This window comes from Salmo salar, chromosome 15 (genome assembly GCF_965601325.2).
Source record: "Salmo salar chromosome 15, fSalSal1, whole genome shotgun sequence".
NCBI lineage: Eukaryota > Metazoa > Chordata > Actinopteri > Salmoniformes > Salmonidae > Salmo > Salmo salar.
In genome coordinates this window covers 94,085,615-94,101,511 of record NC_138305.1, presented here as the reverse complement: position 1 = coordinate 94,101,511, position 15,897 = coordinate 94,085,615, and the positions used below count along the sequence as shown (strand labels likewise).

Genomic DNA, 15,897 nt, shown 5'->3' with positions numbered 1-15,897 from the left:
TGTATGATTGCCGTCTCACCCCCCACCACTCTAATGCCCAGGTGACGAGGCACAAAGGAGCCCATTGTGTTCCATAGGAGCCTGGCTGTCCAGCGATATGCTCGCTGCCTCATAGCGTAGTGGGATGCTGTCTGAAGGTGTGTGTGCGTGCATGCACGCTCTCCAGAGATATGGCAGGGCAAGCTAATGCTACCTTACAGTCAGGCCGCAAAGACTGCCCTGTCAGAGAGAGTGAGATTACTCAGTCCTAGTTTAATTACAACAATCTGCACCCTCCGTTGGCCATACTTAACCCTCCCTGTCCGGATTGTGTGTGTGTGTGTGTGTGTGTGTGTGTGTGTGTGTGTGTGTGTGTGTGTGTGTGTGTGTGTGTGTGTGTGTGTGTGTGTGTGTGTGTATGTGTGTGTGTGTGTGTGTGTGTGTGTGTGTGTGTGTGTGTTTGGGGGGAAACGGAGCCAGGACACATTCCCGGGTGGGGGGGGGGGGTAGTAGTAAAGACCTCCCTGGTCACCTAACATGGGAACAGAGCAGACCTGACTTCGGGAATGGGCGTATAGTCTCTCAGCTGTGGTTGTGTGTGTGTAATGTGGTTCCTTAACTCATAATGCATAGAATCGTTTTCTGGGAACATGGAACCACAGTCCTGAGGTTTACCAGTTCAATGCTTTTCTTTCCCTGACCTACATTCCTCACTAAAATGTCTATCGACTTACCCAATGTGTAAAGAGGCCTGTTTCTTTTGGCCATAGACCTTGCTACCGCAGCCATAACTGGACTGGTTCAACTTGAGTAAAATACCATTCATACCAAGAAAATAACATTCATACTAAGAAAATAACATTCATACTAAGAAAAGAACATTCATACTAAGAAAAGAACATTCATACTAAGAAAAGAACATTCATACTAAGAAAGTATCATTCATACTAAGAAAATAACATTCATACTAAGAAAAGAACATTCATACTAAGAAAAGAACATTCATACCAAGAAAAGAACATTCATACTAAGAAAGTATCATTCATACTAAGAAAATAACATTCATACTAAGAAAAGAACATTCATACTAAGAAAAGAACATTCATACTAAGAAAAGAACATTCATACTAAGAAAGTATCATTCATACCAAGAAAAGAACATTCATACTAAGAAAATAACATTCATACTAAGAAAAGAACATTCATACTAAGAAAGTATCATTCATACTAAGAAAGTATCATTCATACTAAGAAAGTATCATTCATACTAAGAAAATAACATTCATACTAAGAAAGTATCATTCATACTAAGAAAAGAACATTCATACTAAGAAAGTATCATTCATACTAAGAAAAGAACATTCATACTAAGAAAGTATCATTCATACTAAGAAAATAACATTCATACTAAGAAAGTATCATTCATACCAAGAAAAGAACATTCATACTAAGAAAGTATCATTCATACTAAGAAAATAACATTCATACTCAATACTAGGGTTGCAAAGGGTCGGAAACTTTATGGTAAATTTCTGGAATTTTTCCGTAAATTTAAAGTTAAGCCTGGGAATTTTTGGAATTTTGCTTAAATTCATCAAAAAAGTTAGCTTATAACTTGCCTTGTGGGGCAATTCTAGGTCTTGTGGCATATTTTGGTTAAACTATCCCCAATTCAATGGAATTGCAACCCTCTGCATGCACAGTGCAGTACACTCTTCCATCACATGTACAGCTGATTCTCAAGATCTTGCACACTAATGAGATGCTAATGAGCCCGCTACACTGTCTGAGCCAAGGACTACATGCTTTCTGGTAAGTTTTGATTACAATACTGGGTGGGGTGAATATATTTTATATGATTTTTTGTTAAATAGTAGCCTACAGCAAAGCATGTTTAAAGCATTTCTAACTTGTTCACAATTTCTGCTAGTTAGTTTTTGCTACCATGTGGGTTTTAGCTGAGCCTGCTAACTGAGGAGTGTCGATTCAATTTTGTATTTTTTATTTAACTAGGCAAGTCAGTTAAGAACAAATTCTAATTTACAATGATAGCCTACCGGGGAACAGTGGGTTAACTGTCCTGTTCAGGGGAAGAACGACTGATTTTTACCTTGTCAGCTCAGGGATTTGATCCAGCAACCTTTCAGTTACTGGCCCAATGCTCTATCCACTAGGCCACCTGCCGCCCCATTCTAAAAGATTTATCTTACAAAGGAGTTGTTTAATCTCACTGTTTAACTATTTATCTGTACATGGAATTGTATTTATTTTTTTTTTTACTCATTGTTTTCTAATCTTTACAGGAAAATGCCATCTGATGTGTGGAGACATTTCACTGCAGCTAATGTAGAAGGGAAAGCTGTGTACATTTGCAAATACTGTGCCAAATCTTATGTGAAGAATGCAACAAAGATGCAGAATAATTTGGCCAAGGGCATAAAGTTCCCTCAGCGCTCACAACAAGCGACCTCTGACAAAAGTCCCTCTACTTCTATTCGAGATGAAAATGATGAATCAGACACCTTATCAATAGCAACAGCTCATGGTCCTCCTGGAATCAGAAGTTTTTTTGACTCAATGGAGGAACGCTCTTCTTGAGCTGTGTATGCAACTGGTTCACCTCTGATGCTCACAGGCAATGTGTATTGGAAGAGATTTCTGAATGTTCTTCACCCAGCATACACCCCTCCAACCAGACATGCTTTATCTACTCATTTGCTGGATGCAGAGTTCAACAGAGTTCAAGTGAAGGTCAAGCAAATCATAGAGAAAGCAGACTGTATTGCAATAATCTCTGATGGGTGGTCGAATGTTCGTGGGCAAGAAATAATTAACTACTTCATCTCCACCCCTCAACCAGTATTCTACAAGAGCACAGACACAAGGGACATTGCAGATGAGCTGAAGGCAGTCATCAATGACCTTGGACCACAGAAGGTATTTGCACTGGTGACAGACAATGCTGCGAACATGAAGGCTGCTTGGTCTAAAGTGGAGGAGTCCTACCCTCACATCACACCCATTGGCTGTGCTGCTCATGCACTGAATCTGTTCCTCAAGGACATCATGGCACTGAAAACAATGGATACACTACAAGAGAGCCAAGGAAATAGTTAGGTATCTGAAGGGTCATCAAGTTATAGCAGCAATCTACCTCACCAAGCAAAGTGAGAAGAATAAGAGCACCACATTGAAGCTGCCCAGCAACACCCGTTGGGGTAATGTTGTCATCATGTTTGACAGTCTCCTGGAGGGGAAGGAGTCTCTCCAAGAAATGGCCATATCATAATCTGCCGATATGGACAGCCCCATCAAGAGGATCCTCCCGGATGATGCATTTTGGGAGAGAGTGGTATGCATCCTGAAACTCCTGAAACCTATAGAAGTAACCATTGCGCAGATTGAGGGAGACATTGCCATCCTGTCTGATGTTCAGACTCTGCTTGCAGATGTAAAAGTCTGTAGTGTCCTGCCCACTTCACTGTTGCTCCAAGCAGAGGAAAATGCAGTTCTGAAATACATCAAAAAGCGTGAAGACTTCTGCCTGAAACCCATACTCGCCGCAGCGTACATGTTGGAACCCAAGTATGCTGGCAAGAGCATCCTGTCTGGTGCAGAGATCAACAAGGCCTATGGTGTCATCACTATCGTGTCTCGCCACTTTGGCCTGGATGAGGGCAAGGTTCTTGGCAGTCTGGCGAAGTACACTTCCAAGCAAGGGCTTTGGGATGGAGGTGCATTATGGCAGTTGTGCCAACATATCTCATCAGCCACCTGGTGGAAGGGACTTTGTGGATCTGAGGCTCTTTCCCCTGTTGCCTCCATCATCCTCCAACTCCCACCAACATCAGCCACCTCAGAGTGCAACTGGTCCTTGCTTGGGAACACACACACCAAAGCACACAACAGGCTGACCAATACAAGGGATGAGAAATTGATGGCCATCCGGGCAAATTTGAGCCTGACAACGAGCCATCCTCAACAAGGTTGGAAAGTGACAGTGAAGATGAGGCCTCAGAGTCTGATGTTCAAGAGGTGGACATTGAGAAGGTCCAGGGAGAAGACACAGAAGCCCGAGAGGAAGACAACCAAAGTTTAGTTTTTAGACTATCATTTTACAAATGTATGTTGAAAACGTTTTTGGGAGATGCGATGGATCATTGGGGATCATTCAATATTCCCTTTCTTTTGTTGTTCAGTGAAATCATCCCATGTGAAGAGTCAACTCATTTAATTAATGTTCAATTCGTTACTAAATCGTTTTTTTATTTTAATCGTTTGCAATTATGTCTACTTATAAGGTAAAAGGTTTATGTTTCTCTCTCCATATGATATGGTAAATATATCCAATGCAAAAAACATTTACATGTAAAATGGTATTAATTCATGAAACTTAATCTCAAGATGACGGACGAACAGGTGGAAACAATTGATTTTCAAAGAGCTCACCGTTTTGGTGGCAGAGCAGAGGGAAGGCCCCGTCCGATCGTAGCTATGCTAACCCACTAGAAAATGAAAATTGCCTTGTTACAACAGGGTAGGGAATTGAAGAACATCCCATTCTCTATTAATGAACAATTTCCTCATGAAATAGTGGAGAGACGATGTGCTCTGTACCTCACTTCCAAAAGGCTCCGAGCAGAGAAGCAGTTTGTCTAGTGGTCGTTAAATGATGTAAATAATCAAATGTTCAAGGACTGGAAGATTACAACGTGGCTGTGAGTGTAACTACCTCCTGTTGAAGTAGTCCCCGATACGTATTTGCACCACATTACACAGTACAAATATGGATTAATAGTTTTTTACAAAAAATTTTTTTTTGCATGTACGACTTTGTCTTGTTTTTATTCATGCATTATGGAACCGTGGACTTAAAATAAGGTTGGATTTATGGTAATACAGAATGGGTATAGATAAGATTTTGCAACCATGGAGAGGTAAATACTTGTCTATTTATGGAATAATTACATTGATTTACTTTTGGTCCTATCACAGTTTACTTACTTACTAATGGCATTGCCTACTCCAGATGATTCATTTTTAAAATCATATGAGCAAAAAATGACATTTTATTTGGAATGCTAAATGTTTAAAAATGGTATTATATTTATTGATGATATTATGCATAGAAATGGAGGAGTTACGTCACATACAGTTGAAGTCGGAAGTTTACATACACTTATGTTGGAGTCATTAAAACTTGTTTTTCAACCACTCCACAAATTTCTTGTTAACAAACTATAGTTTTGGCAAGTCGGTTAGGACATCTACTTTGTGCATGACACAAGTAATTTTTCCAACAATTGTTTAGACAGATTATTTCACTTATAATTCACTGTATCACAATTCCAGTGGGTCAGAAGTTTACATACACTAAGTTGACTGTGCCTTTAAACAGTTGGAAAATTCCAGAAAATTATGTCATGGTTTTAGAAGCTTCTGATAGGCTAGCTGACATCATTTTAGTCAATTGGAGGTGTACCTGTGGATGTATTTCAAGGCCTACCTTCAAACTCAGTGCCTCTTTGCTTGACATCATGGGAAAATAAAAAAAAATCAGCCAAGACCTCAGAAAAAACATTGTAGACCTCCACAAGTCTGGTTCATCCAAACGCCTAAAAGTACCACGTTCATCTGTACAAACAATAGTATGCAAGTATTAACACCATGGGACCACGCAGCCATCATACCGCTCAGGAAGGAGACGTGTTCTGTCTCCTAGAGATGACCATACTTTGGTGCAAAAAGTGCAAATCAATCCCAGATCAACAGCAAAGGACCTTGTGAAGATGCTGGAGGAAACAGGTACAAAAGTATCTATATCCACAGTAAAACGAGTCCTATATTGACATAACCTGAAAGGCTGCTCACCAAGGAAGAAGCCACTGCTCCAAAACCGCCATAAAAAAGCCAGACTACTGTTTGCAACTGCACATGGGGACAAAGATCGTACTTTTTGGAGAAATGTCCTCTGGTCTGATGAAACAAAAATAGAACTGTTTGGCCATAATGACCATCGTTATGTTTGGAGGAAAAAGGGGGAGGCTTGCAAGCCGAAGAACACCATCCCAACTGTGAAGCACAGGGGTGGCAGCATCATGTTGTGGGGGTGCTTTGCTGCAGGAGGGACTGGTGCACTTCACAAAGTAGATGGCATCATGAGGTAGGAAAACTATGTGGATATATTGAAGCAACATCTCAAGACATCAGTCAGGAAGTTAAAGCTTGGTCGCAAATGGGTCTTCCAGATGGACAATGACCCCAAGCATACATCCAAAGTTGTGGCAAAATGGCTTATGGACAACAAAGTCAAGGTATTGGAGTGGCCATCACAAAGCCCTGACCTCAATCCAATTGAAAATTTGTGGGCAGAACTGAAAAAGCGTGTGCGAGCAAGGAGGCCTACAAACCTGACTTGGTTACACCAGCTCTGTCAGGAGGAATGGGCCAAAATTCACCCAACTTATTGTGGGAAGCTTGTGGAAGGCTAGTCGAATCGTTTGACCCAAGTTAAACAATTTAAAGGCAATGCTACCAAATACTGATTGAGTGTATGTAACTTCTGACCCACTGGGAATGTGATGAAAGAAATAAAACCTGAAATAAATCATTCTCTCTACTATTATTCTGACATTTCACATTCTTAAAATAAAGTGGTGATCCTACCTGACCTAAGATAGGGAATTGTTACTAGGATTAAATGTCAGGAATTGTGAAAAACTGAGTTTAAATGTATTTGGCTAAAGTGTATGAAACTTCCGACTTCAACTGTATGCAGTTAACGAAAATTTATGGGAATATCTGCTCAATCCAAATTTACAACCAACTGATTGTAGCACTACCACAAAAATGGAGGAGGAAGTGGAAAAGGGAGAAGGTAGGGATTTGATCTCCTGCTGATTTTGTACGTTTGCCCACTTACAAAGAAATGATCAGTCTATAATTTTAATAGTAGGTTTATTTGAACAGTGAGAGACAGAATAACACAAAATCCAGAAAATGCATGTAAAAAATGTTATAAAATGATTTGCATTTTAATGAGGGAAATAAGTATTTGACCCCTCTGCAAAACATGACTTAGCACTTGGTGGCAAAACCCTTGTTGGCAATCACAGAGGTCAGACGTTTCTTGTAGTTGGCCACCAGGTTTGCACACATCTCAGGAGGGATTTTGTCCCACTCCTCTTTGCAGATCTTCTCCAAGTCATTAAGGTTTTGAGGCTGACGTTTGGCAACTCGAACCTTCAGCTCCCTCCACAGATTTTCTATGGGATTAAGGTCTGGAGACTGGCTAGTCCACTCCAGGACCTTAATGTGCTTCTTCTTGAGCCACTCCTTTGTTGCCTTGGCCATGTGTTTTGGGTCATTGTCATGCTGGAATACCCATCCACGACCCATTTTCAATGCCCTGGCTGAGGGAAGGAGGTTCTCACCCAAGATTTCACGGTACATGGCCCCGTCCATCGACCCTTTGATGCGGTGAAGTTGTCCTGTCCCCTTAGCAGAAAAACACCCCCAAAGCATAATGTTTCCACCTCTATGTTTGATGGTGGAGATGGTGTTCTTGGGGTCATAGGCAGCATTCCTCCTCCTCCAAACACGGCGAGTTGAGTTGATGTCAAAGAGCTCCATTTTGGTCTCATCTGACCACAACACTTTCACCAGTTGTCCTCTGAATCATTCAGATGTTCATTGGCAAACTTCAGACGGGCATGTATATGTATTCTTGAGCAGGGGGACCTTGCGGGCGCTGCAGGATTTCAGTCCTTCACGGCGTAGTGTGTTACCAATTGTTTTCTTGGTGACTATGGTCCCAGCAGCCTTGAGATCATTGACAAGATCCTCCCGTGTAGTTCTGGGCTGATTCCTCACCGTTCTCATGATCATTGCAACTCCACGAGGTGAGATCTTGCATGGAGCCCCAGGCCGAGGGAGAATGACAGTTCTTTTGTGTTTCTTCCATTTGCGAATAATCGCACCAAATGTTGTCACCTTCTCACCAAGCTGCTTGGCGATGGTCTTGCAGCCCATTCCAGCCTTGTGCAGGTCTACAATTTTGTCCCTGACATCCTTGGAGAGCTCTTTGGTCTTGGCCATGGTGGAGAGTTTGGAATCTGATTGATTGATTGCTTCTGTGGACAGGTGTCTTTTTTACAGGTAACAAGCTGCAGTTAGGAGCACTCCCTTTAAGAGTGTGCTCCTAATCTCAGCTCATTACCTGTATAAAAGACACCTGGGAGCCAGAAATCTTTCTGATTGAGAGGGGTCAAATACTTATTTCCCTCATTAAAATGCAAATCATTTTATAACATTTTTGACATGCGTTTTTCTGGATTTTCTTGTTGTTATTCTGTCTCTCACTGTTCAAATAAACCTACCATTAAAATTATAGACTGATCTTTCTTTGTCAGTGGGCAAACGTACAAAATCAGCAGGGGATCAAATACTTTTTTCCCCCCACTGTATATTAAAGATACATATTGGCTGAAAGGAACTGGCATAAATAGAAAAATATACCAGTTTCATCTGAGGACAAAAATGTTGACAGCTGCGCCATACAGGTTGCAGGAGGAGATTTTTGATGCACCAATTCCATGGCACATGGTTTATGAACTGGTACAAAAAACGACACTTGACTCAGTACTTAGAGTTTTTAAATTGAAATTATTATATCAAATTCTTGCCACCAACAGACTGCTGTATATATGGGGCATACAACAATCTCAGCAGACTTTGTTTCGACGAGACCGAATCAATGGATCACTTATTCTGTTATTGCCCATATGTAGCTTGTTTCTGGTCACAGGTTCAGGAATGGTTAAAAAATCACAACATGCACTTAATATTAACCTTACAAATAGCAGTGTTGGACAATCTGGAAAGCCATAGCCAATCAATAAATAATATAATAATACTTGTATATGATTTAGAAAGATACAAAAATGTTGTAAAACATCACAGCACAATTGAAAATATATTTCACATGGAAACCAAACAAGCGGTTGGTCTATGGTGATAGGTGGGATGGGCTGACAGTGACTGAGGGTTGGGATTAAAGAGTTTGTTTTGTAATGTATTGTTGTTATATTTAAAAGTACCATGTATGTAAAATGTATATGTAAAATGAATGCATATGTAGCAAAAAAGCTGTAAGATATTTGTCCTCCGAAGAGGGGGGTGGTGGAGGGATAAATAAATGGTATATATAAATAAATAAATGTTATTAATATTCATTTGCATATATTCCCGTTAATTCCCATATATTCCCGTTAATTCCCACAGAAAGTTTCCACCTCTGAATACTCCCCAAAATGTGCAACCCTACTCAATACTCAAACTACATTTGCATTTGACATACTCTCCCATGTGTCTGCATATGCCACTGCATTACAAGGCAATGAAGGCATTCACATATTGTCACATGATATTGGGTAGGCCTATATGAAAGATTATGCAACTCTCTGAGTAGCTTTCTGCATATCCTTACAGTTTAAGGGGAATGGTGATGCTGAATGAGAGCACAGAAAAGGTACTCTAATGACAATTTTTATCCAGATATTGTGTAATGAAGGATTTCCATAGACTATTTTTACAGTGACCGTAATAATCAAAACTATGTATACTATCCTCTGGGCCTCTGGGTGAAAGTTAGGAACAGGGTATATTAGTATGCGTCTGAGTCAACCAGTTGAATGTCACTAATCTGCCATCTCAGTGGGCAGTCCCTTTCATCACCCTGGGGGACGAATCAGACCGCAGGAAAAGCTACGACTTGTTTTGATTCCATATATTTGTGAGTAAGGTGGGCGATCTCGCCATGACACCCCTCTATGACTGCCGGTATTTCCACTTTATTGAGCTAACCAGTGTCCATCAGCAGAGCCTGTTCCTAGACACACACTGTATCATGCTATGAAGGTTGGTATTAAACGTTTTCAATTCCCCAATCAAGATTAATAGTTAAAAGCATGTGCAGGGTGGGCTGCTTAAACATTTAAAATGCGTTATTCTCAACAGACTCCGTTTGCAGATATTTTTCCTCCTTTTGAATAAATGCATCTCTTTGCTCCGACAGTCCTTATGTCCAGTATGTGCATTTCTGGGGAGTACCCACAGTGATTATAAAGCCTGTTACATTCACCGGGCCTTCGTTCATCAGGGTGGACCAAACGAAGGCAAACACATACCCTGCAGTCAGTGACAGCTGGTTGTGAGTGAGGGGAGAGAAACAGAGAAACAATGGGTATTGATGCTAACAACACTATAACTGGCGTCCTCTCAAAGCACATCCAACCCACCCTGAGGAAGACGCCTTGCATCTCTCTCTCTCTCTCACACACACTTCTAAAGAACAAACCGCTGGAGCCTGAGCTGATACTCAGAGAGGGATCCTGTTCACACACCAGGGAATGTTCTCTCTCTAACCCCCCCTCCCGCCGAGGGGATGCCTGAATTCCCCTCATCCTTCAGGTTGAAGAACATCCCCCAAACGTCCTCCATCTGCCTGAACTTCTGTTGCTCCTCCAAGGCAGCAACAGTGCCAGCCATTGAGTTATGTTCTCCTGTTATTCATGTATGCATCTGGATACTTGGTGATTCAAGCCAATTAATATTTCACCTTTGTCTTACATGACAGCTCCTCTACCAACGGAGCCTATAGCCCCCCCGACCCCCCGAACAACAATGCTGTCACACAGCCCAGAAATGTCTAAACTGTCCTCCTACACACACTCTCGCTGGGGGCATGCTTTCCATCACAGTCACCGGTACCTGTCAGATAGTTTTGAAAGTGATGATGGATCTTTCTCATTTACACACTGGTGGTTATGCGTTTAGAGTTCCCGACTGTTTAAGAACACTGGTGGTGATGCGATTAGAGTTCCCGACTGTTTAAGAACACTGGTGGTGATGCGATTAGAGTTCCCGACTGTTTAAGAATGTTTGAGGATGGTCTAAATTACGTTTCGTGAATGTCCTGTGTGTGGTGTGTGTTCCCTCCGACATTGTACTGTGCTGACCCAGATGTTTCTCCTCTCCACAGGCAAGGTTCTGAATACAGACCTGCGTCACTACCTCAGCCTACAGTTCCAGAAAGGTTCGCTGGACCACAAGCTCCAGCAGGTGATCAGGGACAACCTGTACCTGCGCACCATTCCCTGTGAGTAGTAACGCCCCGGGCTTCCCCTCTGTTCTTCTCAGAGTTTCCTGTCTACTCCATAAGTGCCTGCTCGTTAACGGCTGTTCCATGTGAGTAGGACACCTTTAGATCTCAAGACTGACGGTCACTAGCACTTCAGTAGCCAAGCGATCCTATTTGGCCCTGCCATCAGATAGAAATGCCCCCTTCACAGGGGTCCATTAATCAGCAGAGCAGTTTGCTTTTCCCAAAAGGCATGCTACAAATGCTTGGCATTTGTTGGAACCATCCTCCTCAGAACCCTCTGCTTGTGTCTGGATTGGTGAAGTAAGAGAGTGATTAGAGGAAGAGTGACTTGTCAATCACACTCCTTCACTTCCACCGTTCCATCTCTCTGTCCCTCATTCTTTTTCTCTCCTCTTGGCGCTGTGTGTTTATCATGGATTCTTCTTCTCTCCTAAATGGGGGCATTCTATGCCACATCTCTGAGGTCAACAAAGCAGCCGTCAAACCTTCACTATAAAGGCCATCAACTTCACACACATAACTACTCTTTGATAGATGAGTTAGGAGATCTCTCACTCCATTTTCAAATACTAATATGTATGTAGGCCTTGGAAGTTCATCTCCAGAATATAATATGCATGTAATTATGTTTAATTAATGTATATTTCCATAGTAACCTAATTCCTTCTAAGTACTTAAAGAGTGGTGCCAACTCTATGCTTCATCCACCCACTATGAATGACTCCCCTGTGTTTGAGCGTGTTTCTCTGGGCCTTTAAAACAAGGACTCCCCTTAATGACTCCCCTGTGTTTGTGCGTGTTTCTCTGGGCCTTTAAAACAAAGACTCCCCTTAATGACTCCCCTGTGTTTGAGCGTGTGTCTCTGGGCCTTTAAAACAAGGACTCCCCTGTGTTTGAGCGTGTTTCTCTGGGCCTTTAAAACACAGGGATAAATAAGTGGTGTGGAAAAGCTTTTTATTTTTATACCCTAGTGGTTTTTAAATGAACAAAAGGGCAAATTGGCGGGATTCAAAGTGCAAAGTGCAGATTTTCTACGATACTCTGCCGAATTACATGGCAATTACTCCCCATTTCACAAATTATTAATGCTACAGGACACATTTATATAATCTTTGAGTCACTTTTAATTAGCATATAAAGCGGTTTTAATTTGTGACTTTGTTATGAGGGAGAGCCACCCATCCTCTCCTGAACGGCAGGTTTTTTCATGTGGAAATATAATGCTGATGAATAATTGGGAATAACAGGCAACTAAATAAATTGCTGATGTTCGTTTTCACTAGATGGATACAGTATAACTATATTTATATTTAGTGTCTGTCAGTTTCATGAGTTAATGCATTGTTAATGTTCTCAGTATATAAATCATTAGGGGCTATATAGACGACTGCAGACATTAATGGTAAATACTGTTTTGTGAAAAAATGTATAAAAAAGCCATACAAATTCTGAGGGGAAAATGTACTACGGTTAGTAAGTACGCCAGGCTCTAATGCAGCTCATATTGAATTACTATGGCTTTACAGTCATACATTGTATCATTTCAAGCATTGACCCTAGTCTAAGCCTAGTTAGTCTCTAGTGCATGGCTGCTTGTTTCTGCCTCCTCCTCATCAGTGCTAGGGGTTATATTTTGACTGGTGGTGCAGGTCAGCATATGACCCATGTCGCCACTGGTTAGCCACTGATGTTTGTGTGACTGTGAATGGCGTTTCACAGTGCAGGGAGCCGCTGCTTATCCTCTGCTGTGCGACTGCAACCTTCCACAATACATGGAGCCCGAATGGTCTCGGAGTCTCTCCCTGGTATCCAGAATGGCTGCTTGGCCCCGCTCTGCCTCTCCTCATCGCAGCCCTCTGAATGGCAGCTCAGAGAGAGGAGCGTGACTTCTCCCCAGTCTCCTCCTGAACACACGGGCAGAGACATCATTAAAGGTCACTGACGAGAAAGAAGGGAAGAGAAAGGACAGAAAAGGTAGGAAGGAGAGTCAGTGCCAGGGGCCCAAATCACCACATAATCCTTGAAGCTTGGCTGAACCCTCTGCCTCCTCTTCTCCTCTGGGCAGTAATATCCGTAGTGGCACCGCAGTAAGCTCTGAGGCTCACTGGGAGATAACAAAGAGAGAAGGATGACAAAACTGTATAAGAAAAGGTGCCCCAGGTATTCAATCCAAATAATAGTTTTCTCTTAAGAAGATTTAAGTATCTTCCATTAAACTTTTTCTAAGCCTGTGAAACAAGACACCATAACTATAATCATAGATAGCTTTTCCGTTAATAGTGAATATCTACTCTGAGTGGACAAAACATTAGGAACACCATCCTAATATTGAGTTGCCCCCCCCCCCCCCCCCATTTGCCCTCATAACAGCCTCAATTCGTTGGGGCATGGACTCAACAAGGTATTGAAAGTGTTCCGCAGGGATGTTGGCCCATTTTGATTCCAACACTTCCTACAGATGTGTCAAGTTCGCTGGATGTCCTTTGGGTGCCAGACCATTCTTGATACACACAGGAAATTGTAAACCATGAAAAACCCAACTGTGATGCAGTTCTTGATACACTCAAACCGGTGCGCCTGGCACCTACTACCATACCCTGTTCATGGGCACTTAAATCTTTTGTCTTGCCCATTCAGCATCTGAATGGCACACACACATTCTTGGAATAGGAGTTGTCTATTGGAAGCCAGACACGACAGGGTCAGGTCTCAATGTGAATATGTGTAATAGCCTTCCAGTAGTGTGTATTACATTTGATCCTGGTCTTCCTGTAAGCAGCTTAAGCAGCTGGCAGTGTTTCATGGTGGGGACGCTTCCCTGTGTAAACTGATACACTCATTGTTTTTTTTCTGGGACTGTGTGTGTGTCTCTCTCTCTGTCTCTGTCTCTCTCTCTGTCTCTCTCTCTGTCTCTGTCTCTCTCTTTGTCTCTCTGTCTCTCTGTCTCTGTCTCTGTGTTCCACTGTCTGGGCTGTTCCACAACAATATGCTACCTAATGCAGAAAAGTGCCAATTCATCTTCACTACATCCACTCCAAATAACCTAATACCTTTTAATGATGTTTGCGTTTTTGTCCTGCTGTTCAGTATTGTTTTGGTTCGATAGTTTCATTTCTTCAAAGGTGACATTTTTGAGAACATTAACAAAGGATGAAAGTCAGTTCAAGTGTTGTTTTCTCATGCTGTTTCTGAACAGAGTGAAATTTAAATCGGAATCCAATTTCCTCCCAAGGCGTTTTACGTCACACCTCCCTGTTCCTGTCCCTCACCTCCCTCACCCTCACCCTCACCTCCATCTCCCACATCTCCATCTCCCTCTCCCCCCTCTCCCTCTCCTCCCTCACTTTTTACCCTGATCCCAGCACTAACTTTTGTCTGGTGTCTACTTCAAATGACCCGTTCTTGATTATCCTCTCTCCTCTACCTCAAAAGACAGACTGAATCCTTGATTCTTCCCCTCTGGTGAGTCAGATTGTTACATGAGAAAGACTGAGCCATGTAACTCTCAAGCAGGACTGTCAACATCTCAGTACACTAAATTGTAGGAATAGTGGTTGTAGCCTAAATCTGTTCTGAAACCAGTTTTCCAAGTGCAAACACAAGAATACAGTATTCCGTTTTTCCTATGTTTCTCTGTTCAAGGATTCTCATATTACTGTCTTTGTTGCTCCTTTGGTCTCTGATTCAACCTCTGATAGAATACAATAGTCTACTTTATCAGATGAACAGGATGGAGGGGGGGAATATGGAGGAAAGGAGGTTCAGGAGATGGAGGGAGGTTCAGGAGAGATAGTATTAAAGGATTCCATTTGGGCTTCTGTCAGGTTGCAGTTCACTTGAGGTAAACACCCAATTATATCTGAGCCATGTACCCTGATGTGTAAAATGATTCCAATATATTTATACTTGTTTCAATGTATTTCGGATGAGGGGAAACACTTGTTTAAAGGACCAGCTTGTTGGAGTCAGCTGCAGTACAAAGACAGTTACAGCAGATGATATTTTAATGACTGCTCCATGCTTGGTTTATACTGGCATGTAGTATACAGTGCTGCACTTTCCAGATCGAAAACCAGAATTTTACGCAATTTGGGGTGAAGAATAGAGATGAAGGATGGAGAAAGACAGAACAGGAAGAGAAATAAAAAAGGTCTGGAATGTTTTTCAACTGTTGCTTTTATATAGTTTGTTATTGTCAAAACAGAAAAGGGGAAAAGCTCTGGAGATGAACATACCTCAGAACTCCTTGAAACAACCCATCTTCTACCGTTGTGTCACCCCAAACAAAAGTCAGTTTCAGTGTTCTTTTTCATATCCACCTCCCACTTTCGTAATGGATTCCATTCTGCCCTCATTAGAATAATCTATTCATAGCTTAGTTGAAAATGGTTTCTATCCTTCTTCTGTGTATACATAGCCTGATCGGCATCTCGACTCTGCCCCATAAAACTGTCTGTTTTCCTCACTCTGTGTCTGTTGTGTTGTCTCTGGCAGGTACCACGCGGCAGCCCAGAGAGGGGGAGGTTCCTGGAGTGGACTATAACTTCATCAGTGTGGGGGACTTCCGCGTTCTGGAGGAGAGTGGCCTGCTGCTGGAGAGTGGAACATACGACGGTTGGTCTGAGGGTCTGGGGGAAGTGTATGGGAGGAGGACATTACAACACCACCCAGTAACACTATTCCCCACGACTTATGCATTGTTTGTTTACTCATGTATAGTACCTGCTGAGCTGTCACTGTCATCCAGGTCATCA

At 42.1% G+C, this 15,897-nt stretch overlaps 1 protein-coding gene across 2 annotated transcripts in view; it reads left to right on the top strand.

Annotated features, from left to right (window-relative positions):
- LOC106572548 (membrane-associated guanylate kinase, WW and PDZ domain-containing protein 3) overlaps positions 1 to 15,897 on the top strand; it is a 314,345-nt gene that overhangs the window by 209,508 nt on the left and 88,940 nt on the right. For both annotated transcript variants that reach the window (XM_014146803.3, XM_014146804.3), the window contains exons 2-3: positions 11,021 to 11,137; positions 15,638 to 15,757. In XM_014146803.3, the coding sequence (XP_014002278.3) occupies positions 11,021 to 11,137; positions 15,638 to 15,757 (237 nt within the window). The remainder of the gene's footprint in view (positions 1 to 11,020; positions 11,138 to 15,637; positions 15,758 to 15,897) is intronic.